The sequence below is a fragment of the Lycium ferocissimum genome, chromosome 4 (assembly GCF_029784015.1).
Source record: "Lycium ferocissimum isolate CSIRO_LF1 chromosome 4, AGI_CSIRO_Lferr_CH_V1, whole genome shotgun sequence".
NCBI lineage: Eukaryota > Viridiplantae > Streptophyta > Magnoliopsida > Solanales > Solanaceae > Lycium > Lycium ferocissimum.
The window spans coordinates 61,321,652-61,344,865 of NC_081345.1; the positions used below are offsets into that span (position 1 = coordinate 61,321,652).

Below are 23,214 nucleotides of genomic sequence, written 5' to 3' on the forward strand. Positions count from 1 at the left end.
TGTAATCATCAAAAATTAAAATCTAGTTAATCCATACGAGTGAAACAAAGATACAGTGGCATTTTGAAAAGAAAAAAATTGGGTTCTTTGATGTTTTCAGTCTGCAGACCGTCGATGCACTTTGATGGACCGTCGAACCTGTCGACGGACCGTCAAAAAGCTCAACGATACCGTCTTTGTACAAAGATGGTCCGTCAACCTATCGACGGTACCGTCGACATGTTTACGGTCCTGGCAGCAGCAATCAATAGTTACAGATTTTGGTTCGGTTTCACGCTTTTAACCGCAGTCAATCAAAAAATCAACATTCCATTACTAAGCACATTTGGGGTTTTGGAGCTTTGGGTTACTCAGACTTCACCCTCTTCTTTAACCCTTTTTGACTGTCGATAAGTATCCGAGTTTCGTTTGGTGGGTATAACGATATCAAACTGAGATTTTTAAACGATATCAAACTGAGATTTTTAATCGAAATACCCTCCAACCTATCGGAGTTACTCAGACTTCACTCCTCAAGTTATATTTTTAACAAAATTCCCACTACAACACAGTGTATCTATAACTACGAAATCTAAGCTATGAATTTAAAATTCGTAGCTATTACCTAGAAATAGCCAAAAAAATTCAAATTCCATAGCTATCTACGAATTCGTAAAATTTATTAGCCACGAAAATCAAATTGACAAAGCTAATTCTTCATCTTTGCTATAATTGCGAAAAATTGTGGCAATAATTACCTCAATAGCTACAACTTTATTGCTATAACAAAAATTTGTAGCTAATTACTAAATTTTGCTATGACTTGAAACTAATTGTAGCAATAGTAATGTTTTAGCCACAATAAATTATTTGAAACAACATGTTGTAGCTAAATATATACTTTTGCTACAAGTTATAAAAGATTGTGGCAATGGTTAAATGATATCGCAAGGATCGATTCGGTTGCTATAGGAAAGTAAAGGATGCAAGGTTGATTATCTTAGACAAGAAGACAGGGTACAAGTACGAGTGAAGATTTTTAAGTAAAGTTATATCACCGGGATTCACAGTTAGACATAAAAAGATAAGTCACGAGTGGCTACATCGAGTATTATGTATACCCTTATGATAGATTTTACGACATGTTAAGAATATTGATTGTGCTGTATGTCAAAATTGAGGTAGCAAGCGCTACAAAAAGAATCAGGATTGGATTTTCTCGGGAATTAAAGTCGGATAGCGGTAACGCAACCAAATATGTAAGAACGAGCATTGAGAAAAAGAAGGTTATGATATTATGAAGGAGAGAAAAACTTGGACAAGGAAAGCGTATACCCATTGAGGATCAGGTAATATAATTAAGGAAGGGTGCCATATCTGAACAAGAGAATTTATCTACTAGTAGAGAAATAAGGAGCAAGGCAAAAGAGTACAACAATTAAGAGTGCTCATGGGCGGCGAGCCGTAGCAATCATGAGTTAAGACCATCTTAATGGCAACGAGTCCCGAGGACAGTAACTAGATATCAGTTGACCACTGAATACATACATAAGAACGTGAGGATATGAAACTAATGAATGAGTTCGACAAAGAATTAGGATAATATGAAAGAAGACTAATGATCCCATAGTATAAGAATATGGGATCAGGAACAAAAGGAAGACAACCATTTCAAGAAACTAATGAAAGTGTCGTAAGCTCGCAAGCTACAACTTTCGAGGATGAATATTTCTAAGGGGGGAAAGATGTTACACCTCGCACTTTCAGATTATGAGCATGCCACGTACTTCACCGTATTAATGGAGTATCAGAGACATCCCATAAATTTTTGGAAGGTACAAGCCATGGAAAGTACGTAACAATGAAGTAAAGGATGAATTACGATCTAGTAAGTCTCAATCGGGAAGGACAACCTTGGATTATGAGAAACAAAGCATTATCAAGTATGATCAATGATAAATATCATGTATGGAGAGTTTTGAAAGATTCCGGGACCAAGCAAAGCGAAGAAAATAAGTTGTCGAAAATTTGAAAAAAAGTTGGCGTTAATTTTGGGTCGAATTTGGAGGGGTATATCTCCAAGTATATGGGGAGTGTTAACGTGTTTCAAAAGCCTAAAATGAATTTCATCGAGTCTAGTTTCCAACACAACAAACCGATTGTCAAAATGACATCGGAGTAGTGAGTTATGGTCATTTTAAGATAAAGACTCCAAGCTGCCAAATGGCTTCCGCGGGTCCCACTTGAGAAGATTGGTGGAACCGACTTATGAGGGGTATAAATACCCCCATTAACTCTATTTTTTAAGCATTTTTACATTCTCAATAGTCCTAGAAATTTCTCAACACATCCCCCAAACATTTATAGCCCATTAAATCAAGGATTTAACAAGATTATACCAAACTAGTCCATGAAAGGTGATTGTTCTTGCTTCTACTTGATGTTGTGGTAAGTTTGGTCTTGAAGAAAGTTGTTGTGGCTGAATTTATTCAAGTATAAGGTATTTTCTTCATCCTATCTCTTATGTTGAGTTGATTTGAAGGTTTAGCAAGTCTTAAAAGTGAAAATAGTTATGGAGGAAAGGTCATAAAGTGTTGTGTTGTAGTTGTTATGTTTATGGACTGTTTTTAGCATGTTGTGGCCGTGCGGCTGGGCTGATTTACATGTATAGAGATGGTATCTAATGCTGTTGGTGCGTTGATGAGATTATGCTCCTTGATTGGGAAGAAAGGAAGTGTATATTGTTGTTGTATGTTGAAAAACATCGTGTGGGATGTTTATGGAATATATTGGTATGGATAATAATGTTATTGATATTGGTATTGTTGTTGTTGTTGATTGGTTCTTTGAATTGTGATTTCGGGCTAGGCATATAAACGGGGAAGATCTTTGCCGAATTTCGATGATTCTAAATGAATTTAAATTGAAGGCTTAAGACAAGTGTACGATGGTGAGCTAACAATAGTATGAATGGCTTTATATGTAGATTTCAAGACAGGAGGTAGGTTGGAAAGTCGAGAAGCGAGCTTACAGGTATGTTAAAGCTATCCTTTCCTTCTTTTTGGCATGATCTATGACAAGTGGGAAGTGTAATGATATCCATAATGAATCCACTCCTAGATATAGGATATCCTGAGTTTCGTGACTTCATAAGTCCCTAAGGGGCATCCATAAGTTGTACGATTTCATAATGATGTCTAATTCCTGAAGGGGACATTCATAAGGTTTTCTTTTACCTATGCATTTTACAATTAATTTTTTAGTCTCGAAGGAGACAAATGAAAAGGGAAAGAAGTTCCCATTTTTAAGAAAAGGGGAAGTAGTTCCCATTTTTTAGGCACAAGGGAAGAAGTTCCCGCTTTTGAGACAAAGGGGAAGAAGTTCCCATTTTTAATAAAAGGGAAGAAGTTCCTGTTTTGAACTAAAAGTTGCTCCGAAGGGAGTCTTTTGATGGTTTCCAAGGATTTTCATGCATTTGCATATTTACATACATGCACGACATCATTTCATGGGGAAGGGGAAAAGGGCTAAGGCGTTATATACGCAAACCACCTGATCAGCTGGTATACGATGATTATGATGCCCGAAGGGGATGCCCGAAGGGGCCATTATGCTATTTTTCCCGAAGGGGCTACGAGCAGGGCAAAGGCATGCATTATATATATACATACATACTCATGCTGCATCAAAAGTTCATATGCACATACATGTTTATCAGAGTTGGTTACAGGTACAGATTGAGTCTGTTACTCTTTTATCATCCGAGTCGAGATATATTATTTCAGTTCTTCCTTACATACTCGGTACATTATTCGTACTGACGTCACTTTGCCTGGGGGCGCTGCGTTTCATGCCACGCAGGTGTATACAGATAGGTAGAAGACATTGGTTATTGGATGTTCCCAGGCTATCAGCTGGATTGGTGAGCTCCATCTCAGTTCTGAGTGTTGCCGAGTGAGAGTAATTATGTTATGGTATCTCGTGTATGTTAGAGACTTTTGCGAACGATGTCCCGTGGACGGTGCGTCGAGATGTCGACAACAGTGTAAAGCGACCATATAGGTCGATGTGTTTTTATGCTTTATTTTTTAAAGATTTTATTGTGACTAAATGTTTTCTTTGAATTAACGATAAAGGAGAAATCCCTGATTTGACAAAAGAGTTTTATTGAAAAGTTTTTCCTATTTTACCTGACGGAAGCGTTATTTCGTAAATTAAAGGTTCTCAGATAGTTGTATCTTATGGATGGAATGATAGTATGGCACTCAGCCGAGTAGGGTCTTGGGTGTCAGTCGCGGCCCTCCGGTTTGGGCCTTGACAAAATGGGTAGCCCCTGATGTTTCTGGGCTTGGTCTAGTTCCCAATACACCCGCCCAGAAAGTATAAAGGAAGTGATATAGGTGCCTGTGGCTAGCAAATAGACTAATCCTTGATGATTTATTGCAAATTGTTTTGACAAATTGGTGTCTTTGAAGATATTAGTTGGTAGATTGTTTTGCTTGTCGTGTTATTTGTTCTAAACCCTTCTTCTGATTTCTGTTTCTGTATCAATGTGTGTCTGATCAAGCGGAAGAGAAGAAGGAAGCAGTAAGGAAGATCCCTGAGCAGATGATTTTATTAGAAGTTAGGCATCGGTGGAAGAGATGCAAGCTCTGAATATGAAGTTAGAAGATACTGTAAGCTCACAACTTTTTTGGTTGGATAATATTTTTGCTAAACTTATGTTCAAGTGGATGAGTAGGTTTCAATATCAATGATATTGCATAATGCATTACTGAAATTTGAGTTGGACGAAGAAAGTTATCATAAATTTGGAGCAGGTATTTCTTTTTCTTTTTAATCTCACTCTATGTCATTATCATATAGTAGTATACTTGCTAGAGATATTTATGTGATCAATTGTTTTCTACTCTTAGCATTAACTTACTTTGCTTAAATTCACAGGTAGATTGGTCGAATTATCAGAGTAGCAATCAAGCTCTAAGATTTATATTGATCAAACTAAGATGCAGTCAGAGACCGCGGAAGAAGAAGATTGTACCGTTTTGGATCTCAAACAAGATAGTACCAGCGTTATAGAAAAATCATGTATAGTGAATGTTCTGAATTTTAAATATACAACTGTGTAACTTGAATTCTATTTTGGAATCAAGATTTTTTTTTTATTCTTAGCTACATTGTAAAAAATATTGTGACTAGCTTGTGGCAAATTCATGACTTTCTAGCAATATAATCTCTTAATTTGTAGCTAAACGTACATATAATTGTTTACGTAATAACAACATGGATATAATAAATAAAGAATTTTTTTAGTTATAATTATATGGCAAAAAGAATGGTTTAGCTACATATGAAAATGTTTGTGGAAAATATTTAAAATTCATAGCTATGAATTTTTTCGTTTTGTAGCTAAATACAAGCACTATTGCCACGAGACAAACTATAAAAATAGCCATAAAATTAATTTTTCGTGGCAAATATATTAAATGTTTTGCCACAAAATAACGCTTGTGGCTACAATATAAAGTTTGCTACAAAGTTTATTTGTCGTGGCAAAAGAGTAAGTTCATCTGTTATAAGCATCTATTCGTGGCAAAAAGTTTTACTAATATTGCTACAAGATAAAAAATTCGGCAGCAATAAGTATAAGTCCTTAGCCACGGACTATGTAAAGTCTGTAGCTAACTTTTAGCTACGCTACATTTTGCTACGAATCCTATGGAAAAAAATATTGTGGCTAAAGTGTTTAGCCACGGAAATTTTCATATTTAGCTACAATGTACTTTGTAGCAATATATGCCTTTTGTTGTAGTGATCCTCTTTTACGGACCATTGGCAAGCATAATGAACCAACAAGTTGATCAAAATGTCCGCTGACTCAATGGGGACACGATATTCTCATCCCCACGAGTCCTACTAACAGTAGTCATACCAAATTCCCTTCCCCCAACCACAATTTCACAAATTTGCAAATTTATGCATGGATTTCATTCAACAATTTGAAACCCTAAGTCATAATTTCTATCCTTAGTATTTAACACCACAGATATTATCCCGCATTAAAACTCCCCCAACTAACTTTATTACAATCAAAGACAGCCTAGGTCCCCTAATCCCACTTTGTAATTAATTTAGGAACCCTAGGCACCTTCTTTAGCAACTTTCAAACAAATAACAACACTAAAACCAAGAGAAGGCCGAAATTCATGCACATACCTGATGTAGAAAGAAACTTTGAAGAAAACTTGACTAAAAATTGAAGAAAACTTAGACAAGAACAGAGACTCTAGGGCAAAGGGTTTTGATTTCAGTGGGTTGTTTGTTTGTTTTAGGGTTAGGGATTGTAATTGGTGTGATTTCTGGAAGCAATTATTGGGAGTTATGGAGGGAGTTATGGGACTTGAAGAGTTTGATTGGGAGTATTATATGCAAGTGCGTGGGAAACAAAAATCTTCTACCCGTTATTTCTTTTTTTAAAACGCGATTGTTCTGCCTTTATTTTTTTTGAATTTTTTGGACGAGTCGTCGACATGTCAACGACTTATCAAAGCATATTTACGACTCACAATACTTAACTGGGTGTTGACCTATTGACGAGCACTTCGAAGGCGTCGTCGAACGTGTCAACGGTCCGTCAACATGCTCGTCGACTTACTTACCTGCAAAGTAGCAGTTGCCAACTCTCAAAAATTCAACTCTGCATACTGTCACTGTACATTGACGGTCCGTCGACATGTCGACGGCCCGTCTCTGTGCTCTGGTGTAATTTTGCTGGTTTTTTCGAGTTTCAATTCCTGCGCACTCAACACCCGTTAAACAATAAAAATAAAACAAACAAAATAACTAAAACCTACAGAAACAAAATTTTGCAGAATTTAAAACTTGGGTTGCCTCCCAAGAAGCGCTTGATTTAACGTCGCAGCACGATGGTGTTACCAATTTACTCTTTGTCAGGACTTGCCGAGTCATCATTCGTTCCCAGGTGCTTCAAACGATATCAGTCAATAATTCTATCCCCCAAAATCATACCATAGTAGTGCTTCACTCTCTGCCTGTTCACCTTAAATATCTGAGTTCCATCTTCGGACTTCAATTCAATAGCTCCATGGGGTGAGACACTTGCCACTTCAAAGGGACCTGACTACCGTGATTTCAATTTGCCCGTTAGCAGTTTCAATCTAGAATTAAACAGCAGGACAGTATCACCCTTGTAGAATTCCTGCTTCAGGATCTTCTTGTCATAATACTGCTTCATCCTTTCTTTGTATAACACTGCACTTTCATAGGCCTGATAGCAGAACTCATCCATCTCATTGAGTTGAAACAACCTGAATTTGGTCGCTTCTTCCCAATTCATGTTCAATTTCTTCAAGGCCCACATGGCCTTATGTTCGAGTTCAACTGGCAGGTGACATGCTTTACCAAAAACTAACTTTAAAGGTGAAGTGCCAATCGGAGTCTTGAAGGCAGTCCGGTAAGCTCATAGAGCATCATCGAGCTTACGGGCCTAAGCAGTTCTGTTTGCATTCACCGTTTTTGCTAAAATACTTTTTATCTCCCGATTAGAGACTTCAACTTGCCCACTTGTCTGAGGATGATAAGGGGTTGCAACCCTATACTTGACTCCATACTTCTCCATCAATCCTGCAAAGGCTCTATTGCAAAAGTGAGAACCACCATCACTGATTATCGCCCTTAGGGTACCAAAACGAGTAAATATGTTCTTCTTTAAGAACCCCATAACACTCTTGGCTTCGTTATTAGGTAAAGCCACCACATTTACCCATTTATAAACATAATCAACAGCCACCAAGATATATTTGATGCCACAGGAGCTTACAAAGGGACCCATAAAATCAATTCCCCAAACATCGAACACTCCAACTTCCATTATAAAGTTCATAGGCATCTCTTGCCTCCTACCAATATTCCCCAGCCGTTGGCACTGATCGCAAGACCGCACCATTAAATTAGCATCATGAAAGAGAGTAGGCCAATAATAACCACATTCGAGAACCTTTGCAGCAGTCCTCATACCACTATGATGTCCCCCAACTGGAGAGTCGTGGCAAGCCTTCAAAATCTCCAATACCTCACTTTTTGGGACACAACGCCGAATAATGTTATCAATGCAAGTTCTGAATAAGTATGGTTCATCCCAATAGTACTGACGAACATCCCGCAAAAACTTTTTTTTCTGTTAAGATTTGATCTCATCAGGAATGACACCAGTCACCAAGTAGTTAGCAAAATACCCATACCAAGGTGCCACTTGCATAGAAACCTCCAAAACTTGCTCATCTGGAAATGCATCTTCAATATCAAGTTCTTCTGCTGGCACCCCAGTTTCCTCAAGCCTAGAGAGATGATCTGCGACCTGATTTTCGGATCCCTTTCGATCTTTTACCTCGAAATCAAACTCTTGTAACAAAAGGACCCAACGAATCAGTCGCGGCTTAGCTTCCTTCTTTTCCATCAAATACCTCAATACAGCATGGTCAGTGTACACCACAACCTTGGACCCCAGCAAATAGGACCGAAAATTCTCAAAAGCATATACTATTGCAAGCAGTTCTTGCTCAGTCACCGTATAGTTCATGTGCGCTGCATTAAGTGTCCTACTAGCATAGTAGATCAGGTGCATAATTTTATTGTGCCTCTGCCCAAGCACAGGACCTACCATGAAACCACTAGCATCACACATCAACTCAAAGGGCAAGGACCAATCAGGAGTAACAATAATAGGAGCAGTAGTGAGGCGCTCCTTTAATTCATCAAATGCCTTTCAGCACTTGTCATCAAACACAAACTTAGCCTCTTTTTCAATAAGCTTGCACATCGGGTTAGCAATCTTGGAGAAATCTTTGATAAAGCGCCTGTAGAACCCTACATGTCCTAACAAACTTCGGACACCTTTGACTGAGATGGGTGGAGGAAGTTTTGCAATCACATCTATCTTCGCTTGATCGACCTCAATTCCCTTTTCAGAGATTTTGTGACCGAGGACGATCCCTTCCTTCACCATAAAGTGGCACTTCTCCCAATTTAGCACTAGATTTGTCTCCTCACATCTTTTCAGCACTTGACCCAGATGGCCTAGACAATCATCAAAAGAATTGCCCACAACAGAGAAATCATCCATAAATACCTCCAAGAAGTCCTCTACTATGTCAGAAAAAATCGACATCATGCACCTCTGAAAAGTGGCTGGTGCATTACACAACCCAAAGGGCATTCGGCTGAATGCAAATGTCCCATAAAGACAAGTAAAAGTCACCTTCTCTTGGTCTTCTAGGGCAATGTTGATCTGATTATAGCCCGAGTATCCATCTGAGAAGCAATAGTAAGACCTCCAAGCCAGCCTATCTAGCATCTCATCAATGAATTACATGGGAAAATGGTCTTTACAAGTGGCAGTATTCAGCTTCCTATAGTCCATGCAAACAAGCCATCCAGTAACTGTACGAGTGGGAATCATCTCATTCTTTACATTAGGCACCACCGTGATACCTCCTTTCTTTGGTACACATTGAACATGACTCACCCATTTGCTGTCTGCAATCGGATACACTACCCCAGCGTCTAACCACTTTATGATCTCCTTCTTCACGACCTCTTGCATGTTCTGGTTCAATCTCCACTGATGTTCAACACTTGGCTTGATGTCCTCCTCTAGCTGAATTTTATGCTCACAAAAAACAGAAGGAATACCCCAAATGTCTGCTATGGTCCAACCAATAGCACGTCTGTACTCGCGCAAAATCTCCACTAAACGCTCAATCTGTTCCTCTAATAACGCCGAAATGATCCGGAAATGTATTGTTCGGACTAAGGAACTCATACCTCAAGTGTGATGGGAGCTGCTTAAGCTCAAGTTTTGGTGGTTCAACAATAGGAGGCTTAGCTGGTGGAGTAGTTCTATTTGCAAGATCAAGATCAAGCTTTCTTGGGTGGTAAGTGTAGGAAACTAGACCCTCAAGCGCATTTATAGTTTTCACGTAGCCCTCCATATCATAAGCATCAAAGTTCATCAGAACCGCAGCAAGAGCTTCTCCCAGACTTTCTTCTTCCATTTTATGTTCGACAGCATCATCAATCCCATCAAACGAATCAATAACCGAGATACTCTCATAAGCGCTTGGCAACTTCATCCCCTTGCTTGCTTGGAAAGTCACTTCTTCATCATTCACTCGGAACTTAATTTCATTCTTTTCAGAGTCCATAAGTGCTCTGCCCGTAGCAAGGAACGGTCTTCCCAAGATGATGGGAATATCTCTATCCACCGCATAATCCAGAATAACGAAATCAGCAGGCAACATGAACTTACCCACTTGCACCAACACATCATCTATAACCCCAACTGGCTTCTTGATAGATCTGTCTGCCATCTGTAATCGCATAGAAGTCGGTCTAGGAGTCCCCAATCCGGATTGTTTGAAAATAGAAAGGGGCATCAAGTTAATACTAACCCCATTATCACACAGAGCACGGGTGAATGCATGAAGCTCAATGTTGCATGGAATGGTAAACGCCCCTGGATCTCCCTTCTTCTAGACTATGGTGGAAGCAATAATCGAACTCACGATGAGTTAAATTCACTATCTCATGTTGAACAGACCTTTTCTTTATAAGCAGGTCTTTCACAAATTTAGCAAATCCGGGCATCTCTTTGATAGCATCTAAGAATGGAAAATTCACTGTCAACTGCTTCAACTGATCATAGAACTTCTGACACTTAGCATCATCATTCTTCTTTTCCAACCTCTGAGGAAAGGGAGGCTTTGGTTTGTACATCTGAGTCAAAGGGCGAAGTGCCCCTTTTATCGTGTGTTTCCTTGTGTCAGCAGCAACTTCTGGAATATCAGCAACTTTTTCTTCACCACGGACCTCATCCTCAATAATAGGCACATCAGAATGCACCCCTTCTTCCTTAATAATTGGATCTAGATCAACCATCTTCTTGTCAGCACATTGAAGTATTTTACCACTCCTCGTGCTAATAACAAAAGTATGTTCCACGCCCCCACTATTCTTCGAATTTGAAATAGTATCACTAGGAAGCCCACTTTTTCTAGCAGGATGCTGTTCTCTAGAAAGATCACGCATCTGTTGTTCAAGATTCTGAATAGCTGCTGAATGAGAGACCCGTCTCTCTAATTTGCCCCGTATAATGTCTTTTCGTTGTTTGTCCGACTTGCCAACACTTTTTCAAGCATTGACTCCAACCTCGAACTACCTTGATCATTAGACTGCCCTTTCGGTGGAATGTAAGGGTTGGAACTTCTGTTCCCGAAGTTACCATTGTTGTTTTTGTATCTACCATGGTTCGGTCCACCATAGTTGTTATTGTAGTTCCCTTGGTTGTATGCACCCTGCCCTTGTTGAGGTCTTCAGTATCTCTAATTTGGCCCAGAAACATCCCCTTTCGCTACATAATCTGTATATTGAACATTCTCTTCGGGCCGAGGGACCCTCTTGATATGGACCTTCGGCATTGGTACATTCCAGCGGCATGCCTGAGATATCTTCACACACGTTCACCTTCTTTGATTCCCTCTCATCAAGCCTCTTTGTCAAGAAGAGAGATTAGTGGCCAATTGCGCCAACGTCTGTTGCGTTTCCTGGCTATCTTTCACAATATTTTGAATCAACGGTGTTCCAAGTAATAGCCTATCAGAATTACTTGAATGCCATGCTTGACTGTGCGTAGTCAATCGATCAAGTATATCAGTAATAGTAGCATAGGACTTATTCATGGAACACCCGCTGGCAGTATTATTGGCTATCGCTTGGGTCATAGGATCCAATCCTCTGTAGAACTTCTCCTTCAAAATCTGATCTGGAAACCCATGGTTTGGACTCCTATCCAAATATTCTTTGTACCTCTCCCAAGGTTCAAAAAGCTGTTACCCATTACGTTGTTTGAACTCGTAAATTTGATCACGAATTTCAGCTCTTTTACTCGGGGGATACCACTTCCTGAGAAACACTTTAACCATCTCTTCCCATGTAGCAATAGAGTTTCGGGACAGCTTTGGGAACCACTTTCTCGCTTCTCCGGCTAACGAATATTTGAAGAGTTTCAGCCGAACCACTTCTTGAGTCACACCCCGCTGTATATGCTGAGAGCATACATCCAGAAAGTTTGTTATATGTTGGTGAGGGTCATCATCGAATGCATTTCGAAAGTATCCCTCTGGTTTGAGCATATGATAGAGGGAATTATCAAACTTTATAGTAGTAGCAGTCACCCTCGGATGAATGATTGCAGATGCAAAGTCTTCATCTGCTTCTGATTCATCAGCAAAAACATTCTCGACTGGAAGTTCGTTGTTGGCCATGATCACCTGGTTTATAGGGTAGCAAACAAGGTGTGTTGGAATATGACAAATACTTTAAAAAGAGTAAACACTACTTAGTAATTTCAAAACCGTATTCCCCGGCAACGGCGCCAAAATTTGATACGCTCAAATTTACACTTTTAATAGCGTAAAGCGGACAATGTCAAATATAGTAACCCAACGAGGTTGTGGTCGAATCCCACAGAGAATATGGTATGAAAAGTTTACTAAACAAGTATTATACTAATCTTGCGGTCCTGGTGTATTCCAGAAAAAAGGGTTTTATAGTTGTTTTGGTTTGTGAACTAATTTAAAGTGACTGAAAATTAAAAGTTGTAAATATATGGGTAAAAAGAACCAAGGTTGTGTCCCCGTCAGATAAAGTGTATGATCATGGGAATCAATCTTGATATACTTCTAATGGACTGTTTGGATAGATGCATTTAACCTCTATGTGAATCTGAACTATTTCCCAATAAGAAAAGATTATTTCTTTCTATGTTTTTTCCAAATATAAGAAAGTATGCATGAAGAACGGTTAATTATGCCAAGTAAATTCCTCTTATTCCTAAGTGAGTTTATTAAACAAGGTTTAAAGTCTTGACTTCTTGTTATTTGTTCTTACCTAACCCTAGCTACTTTCCCAAATAAACTAAAGTTTATGGCGTTAGCTAATGTTTACCACTAACTATATGATGAAAAACAAATAACAAATAAACCCTAACAATCCATTATGTGGATATCTTTCACGATCCCCAATCACAACATACCCATCCTTGGGTTCACAACCTTAGTAAAGGTATTTAGCTACTCATGACAACAAGAAAACAATAAAAGATTGAAGATTGCATAGTTGAATTTTATATTGAATTTACGAATAAAACTTGAAAGTAATGAAGGTAATTGTCTGGAAAATCTTCAAAAGCAATAACAACTCAAAAGTAATTACTACAAGTCTAAAACTCCAGATGTCCGAAAAATAAACCTTAAACAAGTATTTATACAAGTCAAACTCGGAATAATCAATCCCAGTCCTGTTCCAGCTTGGCTTGCACTTCGACGGGTCGTCGTTGCACTTCGACGGTCCTCGACATGTTCGACGACCATAACGACGATCTGATGCCATATTTTTACTCTGCAAGAATTCCATCATCGAAGCACTTCGACGGACCGTCGATCATGTTGACGGTGCCATTCGACGATTTGATGACTTTGTCACTTTGCGCAGAACTTGAACGACGAGGCAAATCGACGGACCGTCGAGCATGTTGACGGTCCGTCCTTAATGCTTATCAGAACAGATCACTTATTTTTCTCGTTTTTCGCTTTCCGAGCATTCTAACTTCGAAATACCTGCACAACACACAAAACACATCAAACTAACACAAACTTGCTCGAAAACAAGTAAAACTTAGAGTTAAAAAGCATTAGATGTGCCATAATTTCATGGCACATCAACAGTTCGCTTTTTCACGCCGGTTTAGGGCGCAAGAAGGCTACTACGAACTCGCTGGTGATCTTTCGGACTTTGTTTTAAAAGAATCGCCACCTAATTTTTAGGAAATTAGGAAAATCAATTTTTTAAGGGTTTTTTCAAATACCGTGAAAAAACCTTCGTAATCCAGAGTTCTAGGTAAGGGTTCTGATGATCCCCTGGGGAAGGTGTTAGGCACCCCAATATTAAGGATCTGTAGAATACGGTTGACCTTCGAGCTTCTATGTGTGATTATGTATAAATTGATTATGTTTTGTTTAGTTTCCTGTATAAAAATCCTGTCATGGCATATCATTTTGGTTTTAAAAGAGTTAAACAAATTTCCCTTTAAATAAGGATAGCTTAAGTTCGGATTTAAAACATCTGGGATAAAAATAATAGTCCCTTTACTTATAAGGATATGTGTTTGTAAGAAAATAAATGTGTATACATATAGGTACAATCTTTTATTAATTCATACATTATCCACATTCTTCATCTCTTCAGCCAACCGTATCCTTAGAATTATTTTCCCAAACTCGGGCTTTAAAATAAATTCCATTTTTTATTTGAATTTATTAAGTTGGGCTTAGCCCAAATATTTCTTTTCTCTCTTCTTTTAAGATTCTCGAATTATAAACTATACTTATTGAAAGGTATTCAGAAATAATCAACTTTTTTGCAATAAATAAAAAAAAAGTATTATTTCACTTTTATTTATTTTAATCAAGTGGAATACAACTCTTTTATCATTTGAATACAATGTTGAAACGTCCTCTACCCAAATCCTAGGTTCAAACTTGTAAGGGTTTCAATATCTATACAAATGTATTTGGCATAATCATACAGTAAAATAAGGTAAAACTTATACTAAAGGAAGGGAAAGAAAGTTTAGCTTTTTATGGCCATGGGCCCAAATCCTTCAGCAATCTTGTCCTCACTCTTCTCTATCCTGCTAGTCCCTCATCCGAGATATCTTTTGACCATACTTCATTTCGTCTTTGTTGAATCTCATCTCGCGGACCTTTTTAGTTAAATGTACCTCGCAAGAAATGAAATAAAAAGAGTTAGTAAAAAGGATAAACCACCCCATGGGATGACGTTTATGAATATAAATATAATATCCATCGGTCTCGCATCAAATTACGGGAGCTTTGATTACGAAGACTCAGATTCACGGTTCCGAATATGGCTAAGGAACCTGAATCATGTGGCGGCTGCAAACTAGTGACCATTCTGGTTGCCTCGCCAGGCGCATGTCGGTTCCTACCTCGTGATAACAATGTGAGATCATCCTTGCCCAAACCGAGGGATAACCTTTCCGGACTGGGCGTCCTCAAGTCAAGTATCTATTCGAATCAGTAAATTTTCATCAAGTATAGAAATCTATTCTTTTTAAAAATGTGGCCTCAAGTTAAATACTCTTCATCGACCCTTTTAGCATCTGTTCAGATCAGTTAAACATCAGAAGTGTTGCTTCTAAAAATATCGGGATGAAACAACTGTTTCAAACAGCTTCAAGGAGGCAGTTTCTTGCCGAAACACCAGCAGTAGTTAGGATCGGAAATGTAGCAGTAAATGAACATCAAATCTACTCGGAAGTGCAGCAATAGCTTGTCCGAAGTATAGCAGTTGTTCATCAGAGTGTAGCAGCTGTTTAAAATAACTTTGAAGCTACAGTATTTGGCCAAGTATACATATTAAAGTGCAGCAGTTCATTTGCCTCAAATTGCCTCAAGAAAGTAACTTATTTCATCCTTAAAATGCAGCAGTTGTTGGGCCAAAAACATTAGCAGTGAACAGCCAAACAATGCAGAAGTGAATAACCAAAAAATACAGCCAAGAGTATAACATTTTGAACCTCAAAGATGCCCAAAATTCAGCAGGTATTCTATCCCCAAAGACCTCATATACTTGCTTAAAATGCAGCCATTCACGCACAACAAACAGCTCATAAAGTGGAGAAATGAAATTCATTTAAGTGTAGTAGTAGTAGTTCATCAAAGGGCAGCTCATGTGTAGCATCTGTTTTCCATAGATCGCAGTAGTACTTCGGCTCAAAACGCAACATCTTCTTGCCTTGAAATGCCTCAGCGGTTCGGCTCATAATGCAGCGTTTTGCTTGCCTTGAAGTGCAGCTACAACTTGGCTTAAGACGCCAAAACTATTTGTCCTAATCGCAGCAATTACTTAACTTAAAATTTTGCTTGAAATACCATGTTTATGGCAGCAACTTTAGGCAAAAATGCAGCAGTAAATGCAGCCACTGTTTGGCTTAAATCAGTCCCCAGAAGAGCAGTAACACTAGGTATAAATTGCAGCAACTATTTGGTTCTAAATGTGTCTCAACAATGTGGCATTTTCAGCCACAAAATTGCAACAATCAGCTCCCAAAATGCAGTAATAACATCAGTGTAACCGCAGCAGTTCAATACGATAAAATGTAGCCGATTCAAAGCTCAAAGTGCATCAACGACAAACCAAGTAGCAACAGCAAATTGAATCTAAAGATGGCATCTTTCAACCCCAAAAATGCAACAGTATCTTAGCCAAAAATGCAGCAACTATTCATCCAAAAATAGGGCAGCCCATCACGGGTTAAACAGAGATAACAGCAGTCGACAAGGCGACGTAGTAGCAGTGAACAAACAGTAGACGGCAAGGCTCAAATAAATTGCACGGGGCTCATTGTACCGATTCACGAGACTCTACTAGACATGCTCTTGTATTCTAGACCGGGTAACCTAGGGCTCTGATACCAACTTATCACAACCCAATTTGGCTAAATCGTGCGGGCACTTACCTTTTCCACCGCGGTAAGCGAACCCTCAACCCAACGATAATAAAGGCATAAACAAATAAATCAATTAAGCGGAAGAGAATAATTCATGTAAGTCTTACGATAATAATATAGAAGAAAGTGCGGAATAAGAAATACACCCAGGGTCTGGTCTAATCCATACAAGAGCTTCTAGGTGGAAGTATACAAGTCTGGAATATAATAATACATCAAATCTGTATATGTCTCAGAATGGAAAAGTGAGACATAATTAAGAGGAGTCTTCATGGCAACGAACGTCTCGTGCTCACCCTGGAAACTCGAAGCTGTACTGATGGCGACTATTAGCCATGGGAGATAGAAGCGGATCCAACCTGAAACTCTGCATTCATAAAAGAATGCAGCAAGTGCAGGTTAGTACAAAACCACAGTACTGGTAGGTATCATAGGTCGACTAAGACTAGTTGGCCTATATGAAGACAATAAGGTAAGAGAAAACAAGCAAACCATAGAGTACAAGTCATGCTCAGAAGTAATCGACTCACAAAATCATTGCCTCAATGTAACATCTAGCCCCAAGTGAAACAGACATCCAAGCATACCGAAAACCATGTCTTATCAAGTAAATCAACACGTAGCCGATATCAATACAGTCCAAGAATATGACCAACTGTGTATCCAAATCATAAGCGACCACCAAGGATAATCCAGCAATGCCATATGAGATATGAATGCAGTGCAATGCCTGTACTCTTGTACTCCGAAAGTGGACTACCTCCACGCCTCGGCAGTAAAACCCATGGGGGACCCGCGGAGTCCAAGCCCCCACTCGCACACACAACTCGGAGGACTCGGTGCTCGGCCGCATCTCATATGGTGTTCCAAAGGCCTCCGCACCGCACACAGCTCAGAGGTGACTTACCATGTTCCATAACCAGCCCTTCCGCACACAGCTCAGAGGTGACTTATCATGTTCTATAATCATCAATGTTCCTTCTCATTTCTATCAGTAGTGTCATTCATACAGCATAATAAGATGATATGAAATAAATATGGAACGATGGATGTACCACGATAAATAATATCAAGTTCAAGTTGTGCCACACACAGTGCATCAATATCATCAACAAGTGATCCACACAGCAATACCAATATCAATATCTTAGCTTGGCGATGAGCCAACAAGTAAATCATACAGCAAGTAAATCAACACAACGGGGTGTCATGCCCCACAATCTATCAACAGTTGATCCACACAGTAATCGTAACGAATCTCTAATTTTCATAAGAATAAGAGTTAACTATCCCCAAATGGCTATACCAATAATGAGGCGTACACTAAGTACTAGAATCAATATCGAGTAATTTCATCCTTCCAATTGACTCTCAATTTACAAACAATCCGCCAATTTCTACACAACGCACCAAACAAGATCCTACGGAGTCTACAGGCCACAAACCTGATCAAACAAGTCACAAGCAATACCAAACCCTAAGGCAACATCCAACCCAACTTCATACCCGAAGGTTTACATGGAATCTCCGACAATATCATCTAAATATACGCTTCGCTAGTCGAAGTCTCACCACAAGGGTAAACCGTAACCTACCTGGAAGGCCGAACAGCAATATCACCAACAATCATACCTTACCCCTTTCCTTTCCTTTGAGCCTCAAGATAATCAAAGTATACCATATTCAAATGTGGAATTAGAAATAAGAAGAAGGCATTTAGAAAACTTAACTCTTAATAAATCCCCAAATTCCAACCCATTAAACTAGGGTTCATAACTAATAAAGTAAAAATAATGATCCAAGGCTCTCATCATGGAATTAGTGTTCTAGATGTTCAATTCCCATGAATAATCAACTAATTTAGCTAACAATTGCTCCAAATTCGGATTGTATTGAAAACCCCCAAATTTAGGTATAAACCCTAGCCTTTAATTCACAAATTAAGCCTTAGAAATGGAAGATTCTAGTTACTATAGTCATTACCCATCAATTTCATTCTAACCCATTCTAGAGTCATTAACAAAATAAGGTTTTATACTCACAAGTTCATTAGAGGAAGATAACCCAAAACCCACTTAGCTCTCATGACTTCAGGAAGTTTCTAGCATGGATTAATGATAACTAGGTGAGATAATGAATCAAGATTAGGAAGAGATGGTAGATGAGTTTACCTCTAAGAGTTTGCCCCAAGAAACCTTTAGAAAAGTTTCGAAGATGAACCACTTTCAGAATAATAAAAGAATGAAAAGACTTGGGGTTTTATATCATTAAATACCCCAGTCACTGCCCGATCATTGCTTCCGCGGTCACTCAGACCGCTTCAGCAGCGCCGTGCTAGCGGTCCCTTTACCGCTACAGTGGTCATACCCACAGTGGTGATCGCTTTTGCGGTACCACTGCCGTGGTGCTGGTGCCGCCAAAGTGGGCACCAAACACCAGAAACTTCCCCAAGTTTCACACTTCAACTCGAATTTCTGACAAATTCCCGAGGTCATCTGCTCATAAACCACATACACAGACACACATAAAAACACGCTACGAACGCGCTCGTGGCCTCGGAATTCCCAACGGAGGTCTCGTTGACCGAGTCAACCCTCGATACCTCAATTCCAACTTCCCAACCCAAGTCCCAAAATGCATCTGAGTGTATTGGGAACCGAACAAGATATACACACAATTTCTAAATGACCATCCAGACCTCTCAAAATTGACAGATTTCTGAAAAAGGTCCGTTGACCCAAAAGTCAACTTTGAGTCAACTCTTTTTCGCTTAAAGCCTAAATTTCACAAAAAGTTGCCCGGATCAAATCTAGACACCTCGGGAAGCTTGGCAACGGTCTGCTCGGGTCAAAAGTGAGTTAACCAAGCTCAAAAAGGTCAAAAGTATCGGAAATGCAATAACGACAAAACGGGTCGTTACATATCATGGCTATGATACTATGGTACTTTACTTGATGGATATTAAGATGAGTATAGTGATTCCATTATGGCTTATTGTGTAGCCTTATCATTGATATTACTTGTGTGCCCTGGAGGTACTGTTGAGAATTGTGATTCCATTGTGGCTTATTGTGTAGCCTTATCATTGATATTACTTATGTGCCCTGGGAGGTACTGTTGAGAATTGTGATTCCGCTGTGGCTTATTGTGTAACCTTATCATTGATATTTCTTGTGTGCCATGTGTGGTACTGTTGAGATTGATTTGATTATTGACATTGAACTCATACATTGCACGCATTCTCATCCTTCATGATATACTGTTGATACATTGATGATATACAAGGAAACATTGTTATGAGTTGGGCTCAGTTGGATGAGAGTGTCGAGAAGACTGATGTCCGATGTTTATCCTGGAATCGAGGATGAGTATAGCGATTGCTGAGCTTGTTGCCGAAATCGTAAGGTAGCGATTGCCGAGGTTGTTGCACGAATCGTGAGGTACATGGACTTCGCGGGTCCCCCATGGGTTGTGCTACCGAGATGTGATGTTATATCATCACATTACATGTGTACGGTGCATATGCATTGCATTCATACTTCATACATTATTGCATTGCATTGTACTGTGGCTTCTATTGTGATATTCTTGTGATGTACTGGTGAATTACGGATTTGGATTAATATATTGAGACTTGGCACATTTGGGTTAGATGCTATAACATAGGTGATGACATGTACTTGGTTACTGGCTTGTGTTTGACTTATACCTTGTTGATTTACCTGTTTAGGTTACTTTATTGCCTTGATATATGTTAGCTAATCTTAGTCGGCCTATGATACCTACCAGTACTTATTGTTTGTACTGACCTGCACTTGCTGCATTCTTTTATGAATGCAGAGTACTAGGTGAGATCGACTTCTACTCATCATGACTGATATTCGAGGATGGCTGATTCGAGTCCTTCAGAGTGAGCATGAGGATGTTCGCTACTTCGATGACTCTTTCTATCATTATCTCTTTATTTCTATTCCGAGAAATGATCTTTGAGACTACTTATGTATTATCATGATTCAGACATTGTAGTATTTAGTTAGATGCTCTTGTATGACCAGACTAGATATTGGGGCGGATTTCATTTACTTCCACACTTTTTTATTTATATTATATTTTTGAGACTTTCGCTATTTCACTTCTTCCGCCATTTTTCCATTATTGTGAATGTCGAGTTAAGGGTTCACCTATCGAGGTGGAAAAGATAGATACTCGCACGACTTAGTGAAATTGGGTCGTGACAGGGTAGGTCCTGATTCTTAATCCCTTAAGCAATGAGTTTTCCACAGTAATATCTTGCCTTCTGTACTTACAGTGTTGCATAAGGGAACTGGTATACGACCAGGCCTCACACATTATTTGGTAGACGCAAAGCAAGCAGCACTAGTTCTAAAACACGCTATGTACTCACTTGCACCCTCGGAATTTCCAAAAGAAATCATCTTGACTCGTTGTTTACCGAGGTCAATTCTAATTCTCATAAAGCTAGATTTCCAACCAAAAGACCAAAATACCCTCAAGTCCTCGAGAACCGAACCAACTACTCAACCAAGTCACAATCGACATTTCGGACCTAATGAAATACGAAACTTTCAAAAAGACTCATTTACCCCCGATGTTGACTTTGGTCAACCAAACACTTATGAACTTCCAAAAATCACATTTTCTTACCCAAATCTCATCCGAATGCCTCAAGAATCACGCCACCCATCCCTACAAGTCAAATATACCATAAAGAAGCTATGGGAAGGGTCAATAGGGGTAAAATAGTCAAAACAACTAAAACGAACTAACGGGTCGTTACATAAATTCCTTTAGAAGTCCTTCTATTAGTCAACTTTTTATGTTGTAAATATCTAAAGTATTCGAATCATGTGCAATTTAGGTAGGATTTTAATTGAAAAATTAAAAAGTCATATTTGCTTAATAGTTAGGAATAATTTCAGAGACATCCCTTCGGGTTTCGCTTCGTAACACTTGTCTCTATAGTGGTTCACGATATTACGTTTATCTCCATTTTTTTTTTCTGTAACAATGCTTTTTATCTATTTACTATTAGTCCAAAAAAATAAAGAATATAACATCTTTACCCTTTATAAAGATTAACGTATTCTAATTAATTAATTTTATCACAATATCTTTACCACTTATTTTGCTTGTTTACAAACTCTCATCTGTATGTTTATGAAAGCACTCCGTACGACGACTTCATTTTTTTCCAGCAGCATCCACTTGAAGAGAAAGGGGACGATAGATGCCCCAGGAGGAAGTTCGAGTTTATTATTAATGCAAAACAACACTATCAAAAATTGTCCACCGATGACTTTATCTTTCTGTCTGTAGACAATAAAATTCGCGTCGAGAAAATAATAATCAAGACAGGAAAATATCGCAACAATTTTTGTATTTGATTTCAAAATATGAGTGTTACAATCTCTATGATTCCTCTGATTCGTCTTTTCAACAATAAATTCAAGGGCTTTTGAGCTTGGTCTTGAACTTGATGGATTTAATCTTGACTTGGATTTGAATTCAACGGCTTTTGAGCTTGATCTTGAATCCTCGTCTGGATCTCTAGAACTTCTAGAGAAATACTTGAATGCTTGAATGCTTTTAGCTTGTAGAGAAATTCGCGGCGTTTGATCCACGAGCTCTCTCTTCTTGTTAGAATTTGTCCCTTTTATGAATTATGAGACCCTATTTATAGTTGTAGGATGGAGGAGTTGTGATAAGGATGACTTCTTTCGACCAATCATATTTAAGCTGACCTGTCGATATTTGATTGGCCGGAACATGTCACTTGTACACGTGACGCATCTTCATTGGCCTTTGATTTGACTAGGCATGCTGCATCATTTTGACACATGGCATGATCCTATTGGCTCCTTCGTTTGACTTGGCGTGCCACGTCATTTGACATGTGGCACCAATTTGGGCCTCTTGGGTAAGATGATATCTTGGGCTTGACAAAGTGAGCTCGTCATCTAGAGCTCAATTAAATGGGCTAGCCCAATGCTTTTGGACCATTTTAATTAAATTCATATTTATTGGACCTAAATAATTAATCCAATTATATTAGCCCACAATTTATTTGGACTAATATATCGTGAACTTGATATAATATGAATTTCTTGTGGATTTAAATGCAACAAAATTTCGTTGTCCACAAATGCCCCCTACTTCGAGACTGGTTGACGTGTAAGACTTATCGATCATGAAGGAATCAGTCTTGAAGTACAACGTCAAATATATATACTTGAGCTGTTTGTAACTTGCTTGTCAAACAAATGAAAGTTACCACACTTTAAACCTTCCAGCTATTTTTTCATACTTAGCAGCTGAGCAACCATTTTAAAGAAAATGACGAAGCATTGGCAACTACATGCCAATCAAATGTGTCTGAAACCAACCCCATAGTTGTAAAGTAATTTGTTTCTTTTGACATGGCACACATGATCAAAGACGTAATAGTATATATTTCCTTAAATAAATCCACGTAAGACAATTGAGGAGTATGCAACTTTATTGTTGTTTCCAACAAGGAGACAAGCATGAAGTTTGATATCCCTAGGATTTTGGGGAAAAGCCATCGAAGTCAATTTCCTGATAGGATTCCTTCTTGAGTTTTAGTT

At 38.8% G+C, this 23,214-nt stretch overlaps 1 protein-coding gene across 1 annotated transcript; it reads right to left on the reverse strand.

Annotated features, from left to right (window-relative positions):
• Nucleotides 1-8,179: 8,179 nt before the first annotated feature.
• LOC132054249 (uncharacterized) lies at nt 8,180-10,367 on the reverse strand. Its single transcript, XM_059446292.1, has 4 exons — nt 9,823-10,367; nt 9,388-9,725; nt 9,128-9,309; nt 8,180-8,761 (listed from the first exon to the last, which is right to left on the reverse strand). Exons 1-4 carry the CDS (start codon nt 10,365-10,367, stop codon nt 8,180-8,182), a joined length of 1,647 nt encoding a protein of 548 aa, XP_059302275.1.
• Nucleotides 10,368-23,214: the final 12,847 nt, after the last annotated feature.